Source organism: Equus caballus, chromosome 7 (genome assembly GCF_041296265.1).
Source record: "Equus caballus isolate H_3958 breed thoroughbred chromosome 7, TB-T2T, whole genome shotgun sequence".
Classification (NCBI taxonomy): domain Eukaryota; kingdom Metazoa; phylum Chordata; class Mammalia; order Perissodactyla; family Equidae; genus Equus; species Equus caballus.
The window spans coordinates 75,152,687-75,172,605 of NC_091690.1; the positions used below are offsets into that span (position 1 = coordinate 75,152,687).

The 19,919-nt window shown below is 39.7% G+C and overlaps 1 protein-coding gene across 1 annotated transcript; it reads right to left on the minus strand.

The window, feature by feature from the left end:
• Nucleotides 1–9,701: 9,701 nt before the first annotated feature.
• OR52R1 (olfactory receptor family 52 subfamily R member 1) lies at nucleotides 9,702–10,649 on the minus strand. Its single transcript, NM_001391307.1, is given in 1 exon segment — nucleotides 9,702–10,649. A coding segment is annotated over 1 exon segment (948 nt).
• Between the last annotated feature and the right edge of the window lie 9,270 nt (nucleotides 10,650–19,919).

The following is a 19,919-nucleotide window of genomic DNA, read 5'->3' on the forward strand; positions in this document are numbered from 1 at the left end:
TTCAGTTGGCCTCTGGGTTTTTCCACAAGGCTCCACCATATGTTCACTTATTATTGTCCCACTTCCATTTCCTTTGCCCCCTGTGCGCTGAACTCCATCAAATATAGTGTGAACACTAGACAAATCCACAGGGCCATCCTAAAGCTCTTGTAAACACAATTGGGAGAGGTTTGATGGAGCCTGCTCTTCCTGAATTCTATTGCCTCAATTTTCAAGGTGAATTTTCCTTTCCTCTCTTTAAAAGTTGATTTCTCTGCTGGGATCAACCTGATTCAGTTGTTCTCTCTGATGCTTTTCTTACCCACATCAACTTATATCTCTTGTCTGACACTGAAAACAACACCAATGCTCACTGTACACCCATATGTTCAAGCTCCACATTTGGTTCTTTTAAATACATACTTTTATTTGTCTGTTTAAAGTGGGTGCTCACAATTCCAATTTAGAAATGAATAAATTAAGGGACTAGAATTTTAAATGTCTTGTTTAAGATAAAAAGCTGGCATTTGAATCCAGGTCTATTGATTCTAATCCTGTGCTCTTCCTGAATATCAGGTCTCCTGTAAGTGCAGAACACACAGTTAATGTCACAGTTTAAGGATGGCTGGACATAAAATTCTACTCCTAGAACACTTCACAGGCACCCTGCATACTAGGTAATTCCCGAGGAATGGAGACTATAATCCTATCCATCCTCAATCTTCTTGATTCCCTCTGCTTTCTCAGAACAACTGTTCTAACGAGATATTTATTGCTGAGTAGAACAGACTGTAAGGAGACATGCAACAGTCCTTGAACTCCCTCTGTCACTGACTTTTGGAGGAATTCAGGGTTCTAGTTGATGGAGTTTTGAGATGCTGTTATGTGTACAATTAAAGCTTAAGCAGGAGGAGTGGCTTCTAGGAGGCAGAGGATCAGCCACACAGCAGTTTACCAGTAATGGCGTTGTTTATCCAATCTTTCTCTTTGATTTTCTATGTGTGACCTGGTGGATAACTGGTACAGAAGAGAATGGTGTCTCTATATGTGTCCAAATGGCATCGATCTCCTCATTCCTCTCATCATTACTGCTATCGATATTTGGCGGAGTCAGCTACAGGACCAGCATTCACAACACAGTTGGAGTTGTCCAAGGGAAGGGCAGTGTAAATTCATCACGAGTTTTGGACAAGGGGACATTTTGGGTTTAAGAAGTTTGAAGGGTTAGAAAGATAAGAGCTGGGCTTAATATCAGGAGTAGAGTAGATACTTTCTCACTGTGTTCAATGTGATTTCATTCAACGAAATGAACAAGAAAAATATTTGGTTGACCCCTGCCCCCCTCATGCAGACAAAGTATTCAACATTGTAAACACTTATTGAATGAATGGATGAATGAATATAGACAGGGACCACAGCTATGTGCTTTTAACCATGTCTCTGTTTTTGCCCTGGTCCGACCTAATGTATGAGTTATGATCAAGCCTGCATGGCAGAAAATAAAAGCCAGTTTCTCTCTGTGAGTTTTAAAACACTTGACTATTAGTGGGTCTGTGAAAGTAAAGGGCTTCTTTGGGTACCTACGAAACAGCTACTGACATCAGACATTTGGGTAAGAAGTCTGACTGAAGAACAATACAGTCTAATGTGAGTGGGGAAAATGTGGTGATGTTGAACATACATACCTTAGGGCAAAGATTGTTATGTGTCTGTGTGACCTTCCTGAATAGTTTCAAGATAGATTTTAAGATTTATGTATGTATGTTTCTCAAACCTTTTCTCTTGCTTTATATTTTATTAGGATGAATTTGCAAAAAAGATTAATTATCTAATTTTTTCTATCTGGAAGATAAAATGCTTTTGGGGTCTCTGCTACTATATTCTTAAAATAGATATCTCCAGAAGAAGCTAAGAACTAATTTTTAACTATGTTAAAATCCTTGTATCCAGAATAGAGCTGCATATTCCAGGTTATTATAGATTTTATCAGTATGGAAACTGATTTTTTTAATGGGAAACAATTTTTCCTGAAAGTAAAATGTACCTTTGAAAGAGACAAATTCACTCTGGATATGTTCACTTGATTCAATATGATATTTATTAAGTATCTGTTATGTACCAGACAGGCTTATAGCTATAGTCAGCGCAGAGAAATATTTAAGAAGATTGGCTCTATAGCATAACAATTAATTTATCATGTGAAATATGTAAAGAACTTAATTAGGTATTAAATTAGATGGATACACAAGAAATGAATATTAAAATGTACATCTATATTATAGAAACAATCAATCATAAAATAGTGAATGGAACCACTCTGACCAAATGGTAACTAAAGCAATGGAAGAGGAAGTAGAGTGGTGAGAGGTACAGGGACAGGATGACACAAATATGACAGACATGCCAAGTACCTTGGGCAGGGCTTCTCCACAGGGTAGCGATACCAGAGCCTGCAATATCATAACAAATGGCGTTGTAATGACAATATATCAAATTCAACCACAGAGAAGGCCATGAGAGACCACAGATACGGTCTGATGTCAGCATAAACTAGTTTCAGCGTGGCCATGTGCTAACATTAGGTCTAGGGGATGATTTGGTTGAGGCAGAATGGCAACCAGGAGACCATGAAGCAAAGGGGGTTCACTCACAGCATATTCTGTGTTATCACAGCTGTTCCCAGCTTGGCTGCCAGATATTGGGACAAAAATGACACGATGAGGTGAAAAGCAGATGGATGTATCTAGTACCCAGATGGCATGTGACCACCCCTGCCTGACAGGAGAAAGTATGGGTGAAGCAGACGTGGCATAGTAGAGGCAGTCACAGTAGGTGATTTTGTGGGCTTGGAACCAATACAACGGACAGTGTCTTCAGTTAGGTGCATGTAAAAGGGCCTCCACCATGAAAGTCAGCAGGCCTAGGAAGAAATACATGGTTCATACAAGTAGTCGGTACAGGCCACATCAAAGAGGAATCTGTTTCTCTCAATAGCCACAGCATAGCTGATAATAGAACAGGAAACAGATTCAGAATTGGGCATCTTCCCACCTTGGAAAGACACAAGGAGTGGGTTGGAGGCTAGCCCCCAATGGTGACATCAGAAGATGACTGCTATTGGAGGAGGAACCTACTCTCTGAAAAGACTAACCAAGTAATAAACACATTGTTTTTGAGAAGGCTAGGGATTATGAGAGCTGAGTGATTAGAAAATCATCAGAACAGGAAACAACTTATCATATGTTAAAATCCTTGCATCAAGATACACATATTTTTCCTAAATTAAACCTAAAAAAAAATTGAGTTATATTCAGTTTCTCCTGATGACAGCGTTCATAAATCACAGGCCTAGATTTACAGAACGAAGAATAAACGTTTCAAACTTTAAATTTCCAAATGGAAATGAGTCACAGTAAATGCTACATTAACCCTTGTCCTTTTTTTCCACATAAAAGTTAATTGTGTCTAAAGAAATAAATTACTTTTTCATTATGCCTGTGGGCATGTCTGAAAACTCTTCTCTTTTAAACACATTGAATTAAAATAAACTGGAAAAATCAAGAAAATGGGGGAGAGACAGAGACTTATCTCCATCAGAATCTTGTGTATTCTTCCCTTAGGCTCTATTTAATTCTTTACATCATCCTGAGGATGATTCCATGAATTTTCCTCCTTGATCTGGGGTCAGCTCTACCTGTCAGGGTTTTCTGTTTTCTCTCAAAATCTAGTTCCTCTCTAGGAGTCCCAACAGGACAAGTCTCCTCTGTGAGTTTGCCCAGGATTCCTTGGTTAAAACAGACAGTGGCGGATCTCTGTGTTGTAAGCTAAAACCTAAACTGGTAGGAAAGATCAAGCTTGTACTTTGCAGCCTCATTTCTTTCCACATTCGCTTTGCTGTTCCTCCTGGATCTTTCGTGGTTCATTTCTTTGTAAATGCTGATTCCTCAGCTTCTCCTTTCCTTCCCATTTTTATCTATCTTATGAATTAAAACTACTCGATTTAAGACAGATTAATCATCACCTCCTCAGTGATGTCTTTTCTGATGCCTATCCTGCCCTCAAGTCTCCCTGCCGATGGGCGAATTCATAAATACACAAACTTCCTTGTGTATGCATAAAAACTTTCGCCATTTCTTGGGAAGTAGGCAGGTCTAACTGGTGATTGTTGTTTTATTCTGAGAGCTGAGGAAATGGTGACAGAAGAGCTGGTCCAGGGAAGAGTAGAAACCTCGCCAGCCGCACCCAGAGGGAAGACCCAGCTTCCAGGTCTCCTGACTCCTTGTAGTCATTCGCTCTCTCAAATCTTGGGCCTAATTTCTGGGAACCTTGGGAAAAGGGATGACACCTCAGGGCTAGTTTCTTCAGCAGCTGCTGCCTGAAGCATTGCTGTTGCCAGTGAGTTAACAAACCAATAACGCAGTTTGGGTTCATGTACTTGTGTGCCTTGTCAAAGTGAGAGCTCCTAGAGAACCCATAAAATGGTTTACTTGGTTTTTTTTAAATCCTACATGGTATCTTTGTAGAATACAGTATTCATCATTCACTTATTTCTTCATTTACCAAATATTTAAGCATTTACTCTATTCCAGGCTGCTAAGTGATGGCCATGCAGCGATAAAAATAGTTTGGTGGCAGCCCTCAAAAAGCCTCGATCAGTTAAAACATGGTAAAAAACATGGCAGTTGAGGATTAGTGAGACAGAAGTCATAGAAGAGTAACTATTGAAAAACTACTGAATGCATGACTCCCTCTCCCACGTTGATTCAGGAAAACTAGCTTCAAAAATAAGTTTTGTTGGTAATTCCAGCCACCTCCACACTTGTCCAGAGTCTGTATCGCCACATGCTAGACTTCTCTATTCCTTTTCCAGAGCAATGTTTACTTTTCCCTCAACAGATCTTCCCTTCCTGATGTCTTGCTTCCACCTTCCTGCTGCATCACCTGACGTGTTACTGCTCCGTTTCTGGTAGTAAGAGAACTGCTGCTGCGGATCTGGTTAACATCCACTGAGCCCTTTCTACTCCATTCTGGAAGCCAGTTGAAACAGGGGGCCTATGTCTATCCCTTCCTCACTAGCCTTGATCTTCTTTTAAAATATGAGGTTCAAAACGGAGTTGACACATTAAAGAAATAGAAACTGGCATAAATTTCTTTTTAAATCACTCCCTAGAGCACAGTTTTGTATAACTCTGGGGGCATCAGTAATATGGATCACCAAGTGAATTTTTCCTCAGAGTTTATCAGACCTGTAGCTTATTTCTTAGAAAGGTTCAATTACAAACAAGGAAATCTGTTTTTATTTTATTATTTGTTTGTTTATTTTCCCCCCACTTTATGGCTTTGCTATACATTCTGGCTCAGAATTATACCCAAAGATGCTATTTAGATTATTTGGTTTCTGTTTCTTCCTCTACAAAATACAACTGGACAATTAGAGCTACTTGTACACATGCACATGCAGTGACACAAAGGTCTGTAATAAATATTAGAGCTGGTATCTTGAGAGCTTCCAGAAACTAGAGAATCCCAAATCTTTTCCATGATAGTCCATACTTAAGACAGACACATTGGGAATCAGAACCTAAATAATCAGACTCCAAGTTTATTTGGGATGGAGACGAGGTGAAGGCTGCGTCTGCAAAGTCAGGCATTGTACCTCCTTGGGCTTTCTTGTCTTCCTCCCCTGGCCCTGGGAGTTTGAGGCTCAGAAGATAGAATCAGTGACTCTAGGATTAGCAGCTTGAGAATCAACGTTAAAACACACAATCAGATCCTTAGGGTATAAAGGAGCAACTGTGATGACAGCAGACTGTCTCAGGTGATGTGAGAGTATAGAGGAGGGGTTTTTAAGATGAACTATGAGCTTTTTATCTCTGTAATCCAACACCAAGCACAGTACTGGCACATAGTAAGTGATGAAGGAATGCTTGTTGAATGTGAATATGAAATGCCGTCATACTGATGACACTGTGTTTGGCCCTGTGCTGAGTAGACAATACTGATGAAGCATTCTTCTTTTGTGATTACTCTAGAACTGAGCCCTGAGAACATGGTTTGACTCTGAGTAACATTTAAAAACCAGGAGAAGCTGACCTGCCAGGGACCGCTTTTGTTAAGTTCTACCTGGCCTTTCTTAGTCACTATGTCACATTAGAGATGTGCATTACTTGAGAGGAGAGAGCCACTGTAATGACTGTCCATCTTACAAGTGGGAAATTGAGTCCCTCCCTCCAGGTGCTCACTTGATAGCTTTTGCAAATGACCATAGACAAGCTTGAGTTTAGTTACAAACTTGATGTCCTAGACCTACTGGTTTTTTAGGTTGTAATGAAGGCAATCATCTATTTTAATTGATTCAGGATACTTAAGCATGTCTCTAATCGTGATAGAGCTGCATTGCTTAAGTAATTAGTTTTTATATTGGAGCTTTAATTCTAGGTAATCAGTGTGCTTATTTTGGTCATCTCATACTACGTAGATGCTCTGCTTGCCAATTTCTCTTTTTCTCTACTCATCTCCATTCTCTTACAGAATGCTTGGTGCAAAGTAATTGCTCAATAGGTATTTTTTGAGTAGAAATTTAAAGTGTTCCAAATGTTTTATATTTGCTCATAAAAATAAGTGAGTGAGGGAAAATATTTACTTATAGAACAAATTTATCTTATTTGACAAACAACATGCTTCAAAATTTCCATGGGAATGACCAAAGGAGGCCTTACAACTAGGAGTCTGGTATCCAGTTTTGGGGAAAGGAGGCAAAAATGACCTCCCCAAGTGCCACCTTGTGGTCAGTAGTGGAATTGTTGGGTCAATGGTATCGCACACGTACAAATTCATTCATTCAGGTAACTAGGTTTTTTTGTAGTACACTAGATTTGGGGATAGAATAATGAACAATTATGCTACGCTTTTATGGAATTTATATTCAAGTCAGAGTAACAGATGATAAACAAGTAATTTAAATAATTGCATGTTGTGTGAAGATATAAAGGAAATAAAATATGGAAATAAAGGAAATAACATACAAAGAAATAAAATATTTATGTTGAAAGAAAATTTTAGGAGGCAGGATCTGGTTGAGATACATAGGTTAAGTAATATCTTGCCAATAAAGTGGTATAAGTTAAGACCTGAAGGATGATGAGAGGGAGATCGAATGTCCTAGAAAAGAACAATGAGGGGAAATGGAAGTGGGATGATAAGAGCAAAGCCCTACAACAGAGAAGAGGTTGATGGGTTTGAAAGTAAAAGAAAGCTGGAAAGGCTGAAGCAAAGCAGAAAGGTAACAATGACCAATTGAGGCATATTGAAGAAACATACTCTACTACTCACCAATAATAGGAAATGAACTACTCATACATGTAACAGTATGGATGAATCTAAAAAACCTTACACTTACTCAAGACACCAGACTCAAAAGAATGAACCATTTATTCTTATATTTACATAAAGTTCTAGTGAGAGAAAAATTAATCTATAGTGAAAGAAATCAGGTCAGGGTTTGCCCGGTTGGGGTAGAAAGGACGGGATTGACAATAAAGAGGCGGGAGAAGTCTTCATGAAGTGATGGAAATGTTCTATACCTTAGTTGGACTGGTAGCTACACAGGCACTTACATGTGTCAGAGATCCTTAAACTGTGTATTAAAATATTTGCATTTTATGATCACAAGTTATACAGCAATAAAGCTAATTTTAAACAGAAAAAAGAGAGACTCACAATAAGTAACTGATTTGCTGATATGGGGATCATGGTCCCATAGAATTCTAAAAATTGGGAATTATGAAAATACTCCTTCAGAATAGCCATTCGTTTCTGGGGGCACTTTTAGAATCCAATAGCTGTTTCTTTCTGAGAGAAGGAAACATGGTCCTGATTCCTCTTAAAGCACCTTCATCTGATGTTAGTTTTAGTAACTTAGCTTGAGTTCCAGAACCTTCTTCACTACTGGTTGACTTTGCAAGAAAGCTGGTGAATGAGGATAAAAACACAAATGCAATGAATGTGATGGATATGTTTATTACCTTGTTTGTTGTGATGATATCACGGGTGTATGCATATATCCCAACTTATCAAAATTATGCTTTAATTTTGTAAATTTGTATTTTTGTGCATATTTTTGTATGCTCAGAACACATCAATAAAGTTGAAAAGCTTGAAAAAACTAAAGGAAAGATAGTTCTCTAAAAAAAGCTTAAATTGTTTAAAGGAAATTGAATATTAACAAATATGATTAAAATTTCTAGTGGCTTTCTCCCTACCTTTTTTTTTTTATAGAACGCTTTATTTTTATTTTATTTTATTGGGTTTTTTTTTTTTTTTTGAGGAAGATTAGCCCTGAGCTAACATCTGCTGCCTATCCTACTCTTTTTGCTGAGGAAGACTGGCCTTGAGCTAACATCTGTGCCCAGCTTCCTCTACTTTATATGCGGGACGCCTACAATAGCATGGCTGGACAAGAAGTGCATAGGTCCACACCCAGGGTCAGAACCAGCAAACCCTGGGCCACCAAAGCGGAATGTGTGCACTGAACCGCTGTGCCACCAGGCCAGCCCCTCTTTCTGCCTTTAACTGTGCATAATCTATGTTCAGAGAAAAATTTTCTTCCTCATTCTTTTCCAAAACTTCTTCATTCTGAAATCCACTGTCATCAGAGAATCAGCAAATTTTGGAAAGAGAGACCAACACTCAGCAAACCTAATCCTCATTGTTAGCAGTCTTGAGAAGCTGTGATTCTGGCAGCAATTTTACACTTAGATTTTCAAGCTTTTCTGGAACTAACTTTATTCTGGAGTGCCTCATCCTTTCAGATTGCCAACTCCACTCCTCTAGGCTTTGGCACTGAATTAACCTCTTCTGTACACTTTTGCTGTTGTTTCAACTACATTTTTCTCACACTAAAATTAAACTTCCACAATTGAGAATAATTTTTAAAAGTACATAAATGTGCAAAAAAAACATTAAAATGCCGCAAATCTCACTATTCTGAGTAGCTATTATTAGCCATCTGATGTATTTCCCGAATCCTTTTCTATGCACATGTAGGCCTTTTTAGAATTGGCATCAGTGTTATGCACCATTGTTTTTACTTTTTTTTCTTGTTTAATATTATGCCTTGATAATTTTTCAAATCCTTAGATACTCTTTGCAAATGCAGTACTTAAATAATACATGACATTCAATTGCTCATTGCTTTACCTGGTTTCTAGAATGTTTTCCGGTTTTCATTTTGATAAATAATGAATCTATGAATGTCTTTGTATCTTTTTTCTAAAATTCTATTTCTATAAGAGATTCCAAGATGGGGAAATTATATGCACTTTTCAACTGTTTTGATGGAAATTTCTAAACTCCTTCTTAACAAGGTATACCAACTTATATTTCTACCGATGGTGTAAAAATAATTTTCGCCTTAGTGGTCTGTAGAAGATGGCATTTCTTTCAAATCTTCACTAATTTGATAGGCGAACATGTCTTTTAATGTTTTCTTGTGATGATAAACATAGGGTCAATTCAGCATTTATTCTCAATAATGTCTCTCAGAGAGCTCTTGTTACGGCAATCCTAAAAATTGTTTCTTTAGCTTCTGGAGGTTGAGGACCTTTGAGCCAATTGTTCAGAGAAGACTTTGTGACAATATGTGATGGCCTGGCAATCTTTCTGCATTTATGTCCCCAGATCAGTGGGGCGATTGAGGTTGTTGTGATGTCATGCCTCTTGGATCAGGGGTCTTTGCCACAACATCCTTGAATAACCCTGTCCCTGATCTGTTTGGTTCTAACTCCGTAAATGATGGGGTTGAGCATGGGAGGGACCAGTAAATAGAGATTAGAGAACATGATGTGTACTACTCGGGGCACATGATGTCCAAAGCGGTGGGTGAGGAAAGTAAAGAGGGCTGGGACGTAAAGAGCCAAGATGACACAAATATGGGAAGCACATGTGCCAAAAGCCTTGAGCCGGGCTTCACCAGAGGGCAACCCCAGCACAGTTTTCAAAATCATCACATAGGATATACTGATGACAATCGTATCAAAGCCAGCCACAGAGAAGGCCACAAAGAGCCCATATGCACGATTTATGGTAGTGTCAGCACACACCAGCTTCAGCACAGCCATATGCTCACAGTATGACTGGGGAATGACCTGGTTGGGGCAGAAGGGCATCCTGGAGACCATGAAGCAGAAGGGGCTCACCCACAGCAGCCCTCTCATCATCACTACTGCCCCCAGTTTACCCACCACAGATGGAGTGAGGATACTAGGGTGGCGGAGTGGGAAGCAGATAGCCACATAACGGTCCAAGGCCATAGCCATGAGCACCCCAGACTCCACAGAAGAAAAGGCATGAATGAAGAAGACCTGGATGAGGCAGGCATGGTATTCAATCTCATGATCATGAAACCAGAGTATAGCCAGCATTTTAGGTTGGGTGGAAGAGGAGAGGACCAGGTCAGTGATAGCCAGTATGGCCAGAAACAGGTACATGGGCTCATGCAGCGTGTGGTCAGTTCGGATTATATGAAGGATAGTGATATTGCCAACTATAGCCACAACATACATGGCACCTAGTGGAAAGGCAATCCAAAATTGGGAATGCTCGAGTCCTGGGATCCCAAGCAGGATGAAGGACACAGGATGAGAAGAGTTGTTGTCTGAAGCCAGCATCATAAGATTGTTAATTTGTTCTCTATTGAGAGGGTAATCTACTCTGTGCTGGTGATAACAACAAATTAATTGTTATTTTTATTTATAATCTTTTGGAAGGAGTAATTGAATAATAGAGCATTTCGGTGTAATGGTAAACTGGAATAATTTCAACTGTTTTAATAAATGGAATTTTGCAACATAAAGTGATGCTACTCTTTATCCTTGACTCATATTTATGTCATTCAAAAGGGGGTCAGAACATACTAACTGCAAGTATAATTTTTTAATAACAATCAATATTTTTCTTATAAGTAAAATCTGCTAAGGGATTTTTCTTTCTGTAAAAAGTCAGATCATAAATATTTTAGGCTCTGTGGGCCATGCAATCTCTGTTGCAACTACTCAGCTTAGCCATTGTTGAATGAAAACAGTTGAAGTTAATATATAAATGTGTGAGTGTGATTATATTTCAATAACCTTTATTTATAAAAACAGCCTGCAAGCCAGATATCGTCTGCAGGCAATAATTTTCTAACTCCTGTCCTAGATGATAAATTTTCATAAAGTCAGTCCTAAACCATGCACTATCCCCAGTGCCTCTGTTTTTGGAATAGAGTAAGAGTTTAATAAGCATTTGCTGAAGCAAATAACAAATAAATGCCATTATTCAGTGGCAATGAATTTATTACCTGAGTTTCTGTATCTTAAAACGTTCTGATAGAACCCTCTAAACACTACTTTGACACATTCCCACATGAGAGTTATGTCCATTTCTCATACTAGAGGCTGCTCTGCAGGCCAGTAAATGATTTTGTGAATGTCATCCTCAGCCTATACCTGCATTACATGGATTGATCGTACTGTCTGACCTCTCTGGTGACCACTACCTATCTCCGAGCCAATGGCACAAAAATTCATCTTGTTCTTACCCAAGACCTTTTCAGTATTTAAACTCCTCATGACCTGAATCTTTGTTTGAAAGTGTTAGTTCTTACCTCCTCCATAATAGAAACACCTAAATAGGAAGAATATCTTTTCAAATCCCCCTTAACAAATCACCTCTGGGGACTAACAAATATTTCATTCACCTGGACCCAATGGTTTCTCAAAGGTTTCTGCAAGATCCCAAATAGACCTAACCTCTTTCTGAGTTTCTCTAGATTTATAACTTGAGAGAAATGGGACTCAGACTTTTTGAGCCTTGTTCCAAGTTGGAAACTTTACCATCCTACCTAGATAATAGCTATAAATTTCCTCAAAATAAATACTCCTATCTACAGTGTGGTGAAAATTCAGAACCACACGCATTATGTTAGAGGATCTAAGTTCTGTTTTATCCCCTTCTGCCTGGCCTGGTCTTCCCAAACAGTTACATATTCTGTTTGAGTTAGAGTCTTCCTCTCTCCTTCCCTTTTGCCCCCTGTAAGTCACCTTCCACTTGTGAGGACGTAGTCACTGAGGTTGAGGGACACCTGGAAAAGTATACATAGACCATTCTCATTCCTACACTGGGTTCTAGTGAAGATGCTGGCTAAAGATATGATTTCTCCAAGTGCATGATAATCTCTTAGATTAATTATGGAAGACTTTTCTATTTTTATATACATAACTATAAGCTTTTAAATTTTATTGTTTCTAACTCTTGCAAAGCCTCTGCGTCCTTATTTTACAGTGAGAAAAATAGAGCTCAGAGTAGTTATATGATTTACCCAAGATCACATAATAAATGAACGCCAAGTGCACAACTCCACACCCAATGCTCTTGGTGGTATACACCACTGTCTCTGGCAGATAATGATTGATTGGGAAGCTCAACTTGGTTTGGGTTAAACAGAGATTGTTGCCCTATCATGACAAAGGCAGATACAAAGGGGACTTGCAAATTATATACTAAATTATGGACGGGTCTGCATTTGGACTCAGAACCCCTGCCACTTCACTGGACTGACTCTACAATAGAGGCCAGGCTGGTCTTCTGGTGTTTCTGGGTACGGGCTATTTTCTATAGGATAGCATCTTTCTTAGATTCTGCCCGTAAGCCTTAATGGGGAACTCACCTCTTCTCCATACTGGTTTTGGGATGGTTATTCCTCTCAACTAGAGTTCAGCTAATCATATTCTGCAGTCCATTTCATAAGCCAGTTTCTTCTGCTTCTTCTATATCCCAGACTCTCCAATGACTTTTGCCCAGAACAAAGCTTCCTCATAAGAGATGCTTCTCAGCTTCCTCGTTCCATTCTCCTGGCTCTGGTATTCTGCTCTCAGATTTTCTTTCCTAGGCAGACAGTGGAGGAGTAGAGTTGATCTAGGACTCACATCTGGAGTAGGAGATGGGAGCCCTTGACTAGTGCCTTTTCCTCTCTGTGCTTTCCGCTGCTGTCCCATGAAATCTGGTGCCTTCACTACCTGCAATTCCCTTGTGTTTTTTCCCTAACAGCTTTATGAGCTCAACATGGACAGAGTTAAGACTGCAAGTCATGAGAGTGGACAGGGAGTTAACCAATCCTCAATCATTTTTGTCCAGCGTGTGACGTTTTCAATAGTATTTCTGATAGAAAGCACAAATTGCCAGCTTGCTGCTTGGTTGAGGGATGGAAATGTGCATTCTCTAAAGGGTAGGAAAAGGAAGAACAATATTAATTTCCCTTCTTGCGCAACATTCCTTCCTCTCTTCCCTGCTATCAAATATGCCTTGTAACTGCCACTGGCTAGAACTCTTGTGAGCCTACTGCATACTGAAAGGTGAAATTAAGTCATCTTTTTCAAGCATAGTAGCTGGGGCGATTGCACGTTGAATTTCAGATTCAATTTTCTGTTTCCCCGAATACAACCTAACTTTTGAGAACTCAGTGTAGCTTTTGGTTCAGAAAATATGGCAACAACAACTATGTTCTCACACTGATGGAGCTCAACTTTCATCTGTGAGTGTGGGCTTGAATACATCAAGGGTACTGACTGGCTCTGTTGGGCCTCAATTACTCCACTCATTATAATACGGAAATAGTTGTGCCACTCAACTCAACCATTGCTCAAGCCCAAAAGGATAAAGAATGAAATGGGCTGAGATCTTGCTAATGAATACCTTCAGGGAAACAGTTAGACTGTTTTCTAACTTTGGGGTATCTAAATATAAGGCATAGAGCAATATTGCTGGACCAATGTCAGGGGGTCCAACTTCCTTTATGGAGGGATTGTGTATGGAGGCAGTCTTCCTTCTTTCTACAGTTTCCCTGGAGGGCACAATGCAAGTAGTGAGTCTTCTCCCCATCTCAGAAGGAAGCTCAGCAATCTTGGATCTCTGGACCTGGAGCCCCCAGTGAGTCCAGCCATTCCTCACAGTGTGTTGCCTTGGCTTCCAGCTTCTTAGAACCTCTGTGAGTCCTACCCCTCTCTGGAAAGGGCAGAGATGTCTGGTACAAAGGGAACCACTCACCATGGTCTCTGCTGTATCTCTGACTGAGCCTGCACATGACCATAAGCAGATCTACCTGGCTCCTGGGATTCAGCCTTTAGCAGACACCATGGATTAGGCCCTATTTAAACACCTCCTAAGGTCTATCCCTTCCCTTCCCCCAAGCATTAATTCTCTCCCTCCTCCTAAACCTCACTGCCTCATACACACACTAGCTTCCTCTGAGACTGGAGACCAGAGCTGGAAGCATTAACCCCTAACTTTCCTCTCTCCTCTGTATACACAAAAGGAAAGGCAGGAAATTTGAATGATTTCTCAAGAATTTGTGTTGCTGAGATTACACGAGTGTGAGTTTATCACTATGCATGTAGTTTTTGTTCATCAGAATGTGTCAGTTTACAATTGAAGGGATATTTTGTGCAATGTGAAAATATGTTGATAGGTTATGTATGTTAATGTGTCTATCTGAGAGATATGTTAATAAACATGTTTTGGGGGCTGGATTCGCATGTGAATGTGAGTGTGTATAATCTTGTGTGTATGTGCAAGTGTGAATAATAATTTGCATTAAATACACATATTTAGTGTGGTAGCGTGGCTCTGTGAGTGCAAGGCCATTAAATACACATGCTTTCCAAGGAGCTCCAAAGCTGATAGTGTGCGATTACGTATCAGTGTGCAACCTGAACAGTTAAAGCCTATGCATAGCTTCTACTCTCTCAATCCCTATATAGGGCCCAGCTGGCACTTTTATTTATTTTTTCTCAGCATTCCCTGATATAGGAGATGTCAAAAGAAGATTTGAGCTAGATGTATTTAAAAACAGAAAGTAAAGATTTATTTGCAAAGAGTGCAAAGCAGTAAGATTTCAGAAGTTATGCCTCACAAAATCCAAAACCCAACATACATTTTTAGGGAAACAACACAAAAAGTGACCAAGGTTATCAGGTTTACATTAATCTCTTTATGGTAGAGTGAAATCAACATATTCACAAAGCTTGTTATTTATTTTAAGATATCACCATAACAAAAATCAGGGACACATATGCTATGGTTAGGGAGTACAGGTTTACAAGAGATATTCTACATTTTACTATTTTGGTGATCAGGCTGACTTTGTAATTTTGCGTTTATCTCAGGTTGCAAATTCTTTTTCTTCTTCTGCTTCTTTTAGCTGGAGTACATGAAGCACTCAATGTAATGAATGTAGAAGAAAGCATCAGGTTCTTCTTTTTTTTTTTCCCCATAGAGGAACTTTTGTCCCCAAACAGAATGCGACATCTAAGGATAGGACCTGAGTTTCCTCATCTCCTGGGTCTTCCACAGTGCCAAATCCCATGGTGATTCCAAGCAGAGGTGACACACAGGCTCTTGTGGAAGTTACTTGTTAGGCCAACCACACTATTTTTCAAGTTAGGTGGGCATGACTTGCTTAAATGAGTGTATAGTAGAAAGATCAGTCCTTCTCTAATTGAGCCACCTACAAGGGCCTCATGGTTTGTGTCTTTCAAAAGCTGGTACCTCTGCAGGATGCGTTGAGGACTTAGACATCTGGCTTATAGCCCCACTCTGAACCTACGTTTCCATTCAAATGTGTAAATATTTCTTGGAAGTGTTGAGAGCCCAGTTGAGGTTGGTTACCATAAACTTCTAGCTATACCAATCTGTGTGTTATGTTTTGTAGGGTTGCTAAGGCAGAGCCAGAGAAAGATGCCTGCAAAGGAAGTTTTGATGAAAGAATATTTTGTTGAGGATATTCAAGTGAGAATCCTGAGACACTTTAGTTTATCTATGTAGAAAGCTCATCCAAATCCGTAGGCTCATATTCCTTATACCCGCACTTATGCTGATCTTTGTTTCCACGGTACCTCAGTCACTCATGTGTGGACAGCACTAGGACCTTGTCAAAGCGCAGAGCTACTCAACCTCTGAATTCTGGAGATTTCCACTCTAACATAGCATCTTATCTTTTTCGTTCTTCCATTCATTCGATATTTTCTACATTCACAATTCCTTTAAACTCTCTGTATTTTTGAAAAAATTCTTTCACCTTTCTTTTCTTTGACAGTTCTTTTTTATAAATTCTAGTCCTTGTAGTCCATCATTTTAGTCATACTCATGTGAATAACCTCAACAAATATTTATCCTTCATAGCTATCTTCCATAGAGTTATTGCCTCCTGTTACCCTTGTACCACTGAGCAGCTGCTAGAAACAATATCCCGATAAACAGTAACACAATGATTAGATCAGGGCCATCTCAAGTTCATGGTAACCAACTTTACCTGGACTTTCAAACTAACCCAAAATATTTTTAGATTTCTCTCCCTTTAATTGTGCACGGACATGATGTTAGAACATTATAATAACTCACCTCTCTAGCTAACTATATTATTCAGACTCTGTCCTCTAAGTTACAGAAATGATCTCCTCTTGCTTTCTCTATCACATCCAGAAGCAGAACTTCCAACCACGATGTTGAAGATTAAACCTCCTTCTTTGGAACTGCAAAAGTGTAATGTGGGATGGCTTTTTCCTGTCTCATTTCTTCTTAATCACTTAAGTAAGCTGCTATCGCCATCATTCTTTCCACCATCCAGGGCTCATTACCACATTTAAATAAAGAAATCAAATATGGTTAGTTGGGAAATATCTAGGTCTATTCTTGCTGACGTCAATATTGTAGTGAAGGGTCTATACACTGCAAAAAGACAAGAAAATGTATGTGCATTGATTGGACAATTGTTATGGGTTGAATTGTGTCCCCCTAAAGATTCTGTGCCCATTGCCAATGTGTGTAGGGGATTATTTTTGGGTTCCTGGGTTCAATTCCAATGTATGTGTTGGGGTAGGGATTCCCATACAATACCAAGCAATTCTCCGACACCAGGGTTTCTGAGAACTCAGCTCAATTCTGACACTATCTACCTGAAGATAGTGTCAGATTCCACAGTTTGAGGACTCAGTCCTACCAGACTGCACTCTTCCACACACACATCAGACAGCAGTTGCAAGCCCAGGCAATCATTTGTGCTTTTGATCAACTGGATACAAATTGGAAGGTCCAATGACCCCCTCGAACTCAGCATGCCAATCACAAGTCCAGGTTGTTACCTGTACTTTTAACTGACTACCTACAAACTGGAGGTTCCTATGATCCTTCATCGGGGTTGATTAATTCACTAGTACAGATCACAAAACTCGGAGAAAAATTTACATACTAAATCACCAGTTTATTATAAATTGTTGTAACTCAGTGACATCCAGATGGAAGATGCATAGGGCAAAGTATGGGGGAAGGACCTGGAGCTTCCATGCTCTCCCCTGTACCCCATTCTCTGAGCACTTCCATTTGTCCATCAACCCAGAAGCTCTCTGAACCCTATCCTTTTCGTTTTTTATGGAGGCTTCATCATACAGTCATGACTGATTAAATCATCAGCCATTGGCCATTGATTCAACTTCCAGCCCTCTCCCCTCCCCAGAGGTTGTTGGGAGTAGGACTAAAAATTCCAATCCTCTAATCACATTGTTGGTTTCCCTAGCAACCAGCCCCCATGCTTAGGTTTTCTAAGGGCTTTCCAAAAGAGACACTTTTTGCTCTTCTCATAAAAAAAATTACAAGGGTTTTAGGAGCTCTGTGTCAGGAATGGGATGAAAAACCAAAGGTATGCTTATTATTATTAATCACAATGTCATAGGGATTTCCCCCACACTACCCAGCAATTCTTGGACACCAGCTGGGTGTCCTACATTTCAACTCAATTTGACACTATTAATTTCAAGATAACATCAGATTCCACAGGTTTAATACTCAGTCTTACAAAACTGTCCCCTCTCACACATACTTCAGTGGGCTATCACAAGTCCAGGTCCTTACCTGTACTTCTGATTGACTGGCTATGAATCAGAAGTTCCAAATACCCTCTCCTTGGATTTGATTATGTTGCAAGAGTGGCTCAAAGGACTCAGGAAACCCATTTAAGCACTAGATGATAAGTTCCTTAGAAAGGGTACAAATCAACAGCCAGATAAAGGGATACATAAGGTGAGGTCTCAAGCAAAGACTGAAAGTTCCAACCCTCTATTTATGATTGTTTCCCTGATCACCAGCCCCCATCCTAAGTGCTTTCCAAAGTCACCTCATTAACTACAACCAAGTCATGGAAGAAAGGGGCTTCTTTGAATAATAAGACACACAATTTGACTTTTCTGGTTCTGAAGCAATTTCAGGAACTAAGGACAAGAGATTAAATGTTATAAAAATGAGGCTCCCACTGATCTTATGACTCAGGAAATTCCAAGGGTATTGGAAGTGTTGATATATATTTTTTTAAGATTGACACCTGAGCTAATATCTGTTGTCAACTTTTTTCCCTTCTTCTCCCCAAAGCGCCCCAGTATATAGTTATAGATTTTAGTTGTAAGTCCTTCTGGTTGTGCCATGTAGGATGCTGCCTCAGCATAGCCTGATGAATGATGCCATGTCCATGCTCAGGATCCGAACAGGCCAAACCCTGGGCCTTATCAGAGTGTGCAAACTTAACCACTCAGCTGTGGGGCCAGCCCCAGAAGTGTTGATCTTTAACAAATCCAGTTACTTCTCTAACAAAAATGGGTTTATTCTGAGCCAGCCCTGATGGTCTGGTTTTTAAAATTCAGTGCTCTCACTCCTTTGGTGGCGTGGGGTTCATTTCCTGGTCAGGAAAGCACACTACCCATCTCTCAGTTGCCATGCTGTGGTGGTGGCTCACATAGAAGAATATTAAGGACCTATGACTAAGATATAAAACTACACACCAGGGCTTTGGGGAGAAAGAAAAAAAGAGGAAGATTGGCAACAGATGTAAGCTCAGAGCAAATCTTTCCCTGAAAATAAAAAAAAAAAAAGGGTTTATTCAGGATCTGCAATGAATTGTGATTCCAGGTCTATAACCATGGCCAGCCACTAGTCCTCCAGTAGCAAGTGAGGAGAGACTTTTATAGAGGGGAAGAGGAAGTTGGAGGGCTATTGTAAACAAAGAGTTCGAGATGTAGTGGCATTTCATGGCTCAGTTGTGACAGTCTCTCATTGGTGAGCTTCTTGCCTGTCAGGAAGAGGAAGTCTTTCTTCTTCCTGTTGGGCTCTGCAATCATCAGAAGGCATGAGAGCTCCCCTTTCTGGCTCCCCAACTCCAATTCAATGAGGTTTGTGTTTATCAATTTGACAGAAGCTATGAGCCAGGAGCTGTGGACAAAGACAAAACATAAGTGAGAAATGACAATATCGTAATTTCCCCAAAATTCATCTGTTAAAGTTCTAATCCCCTAGTACTTCAGAATGTGGCCTCATTTGGAAATACGGTCATTGTAGATGTAATTAGTTAAGATGAGATTGTACTGAAGTAGAGTGGGTCCCTATTCTAATATGACTGGTGAACTTATAAAAAAGGGAAATTTGGACACAGAGATATGCACACAGAGAGAATGCCATGTGGACATGAAGGCAGAGATCAAGGCAATGTGTCTACAAGCCAAGGTTTCCAGCAAACCACAGGAAGCTAGGAAAGAGGCAAGGAACCGAACTCCTTAACAGCCAACAGAAGGAAGCAACCCTGCTGATACCTCAATCTCAGACTTCTAAGCTCCAGAACTATGGTGCATATATTTCTGTTGTTTAAGCCATTCATTTTGTGGTACTTTGTTATGGCAGCTTCAGCAAACTAATACAACAATAAATGCATTTCTATTCATTATTCTAAATCTTCATCTTCAAATCATTATACTTCACATGAGCCAGTAAATTGTTAATAATAGTTCTAATGAAATGATATGTCTAGACAGAGACCCTATACAACATATTTGCCTCATTTTACAAATACCCTGTAGGTGGCCTTGTAC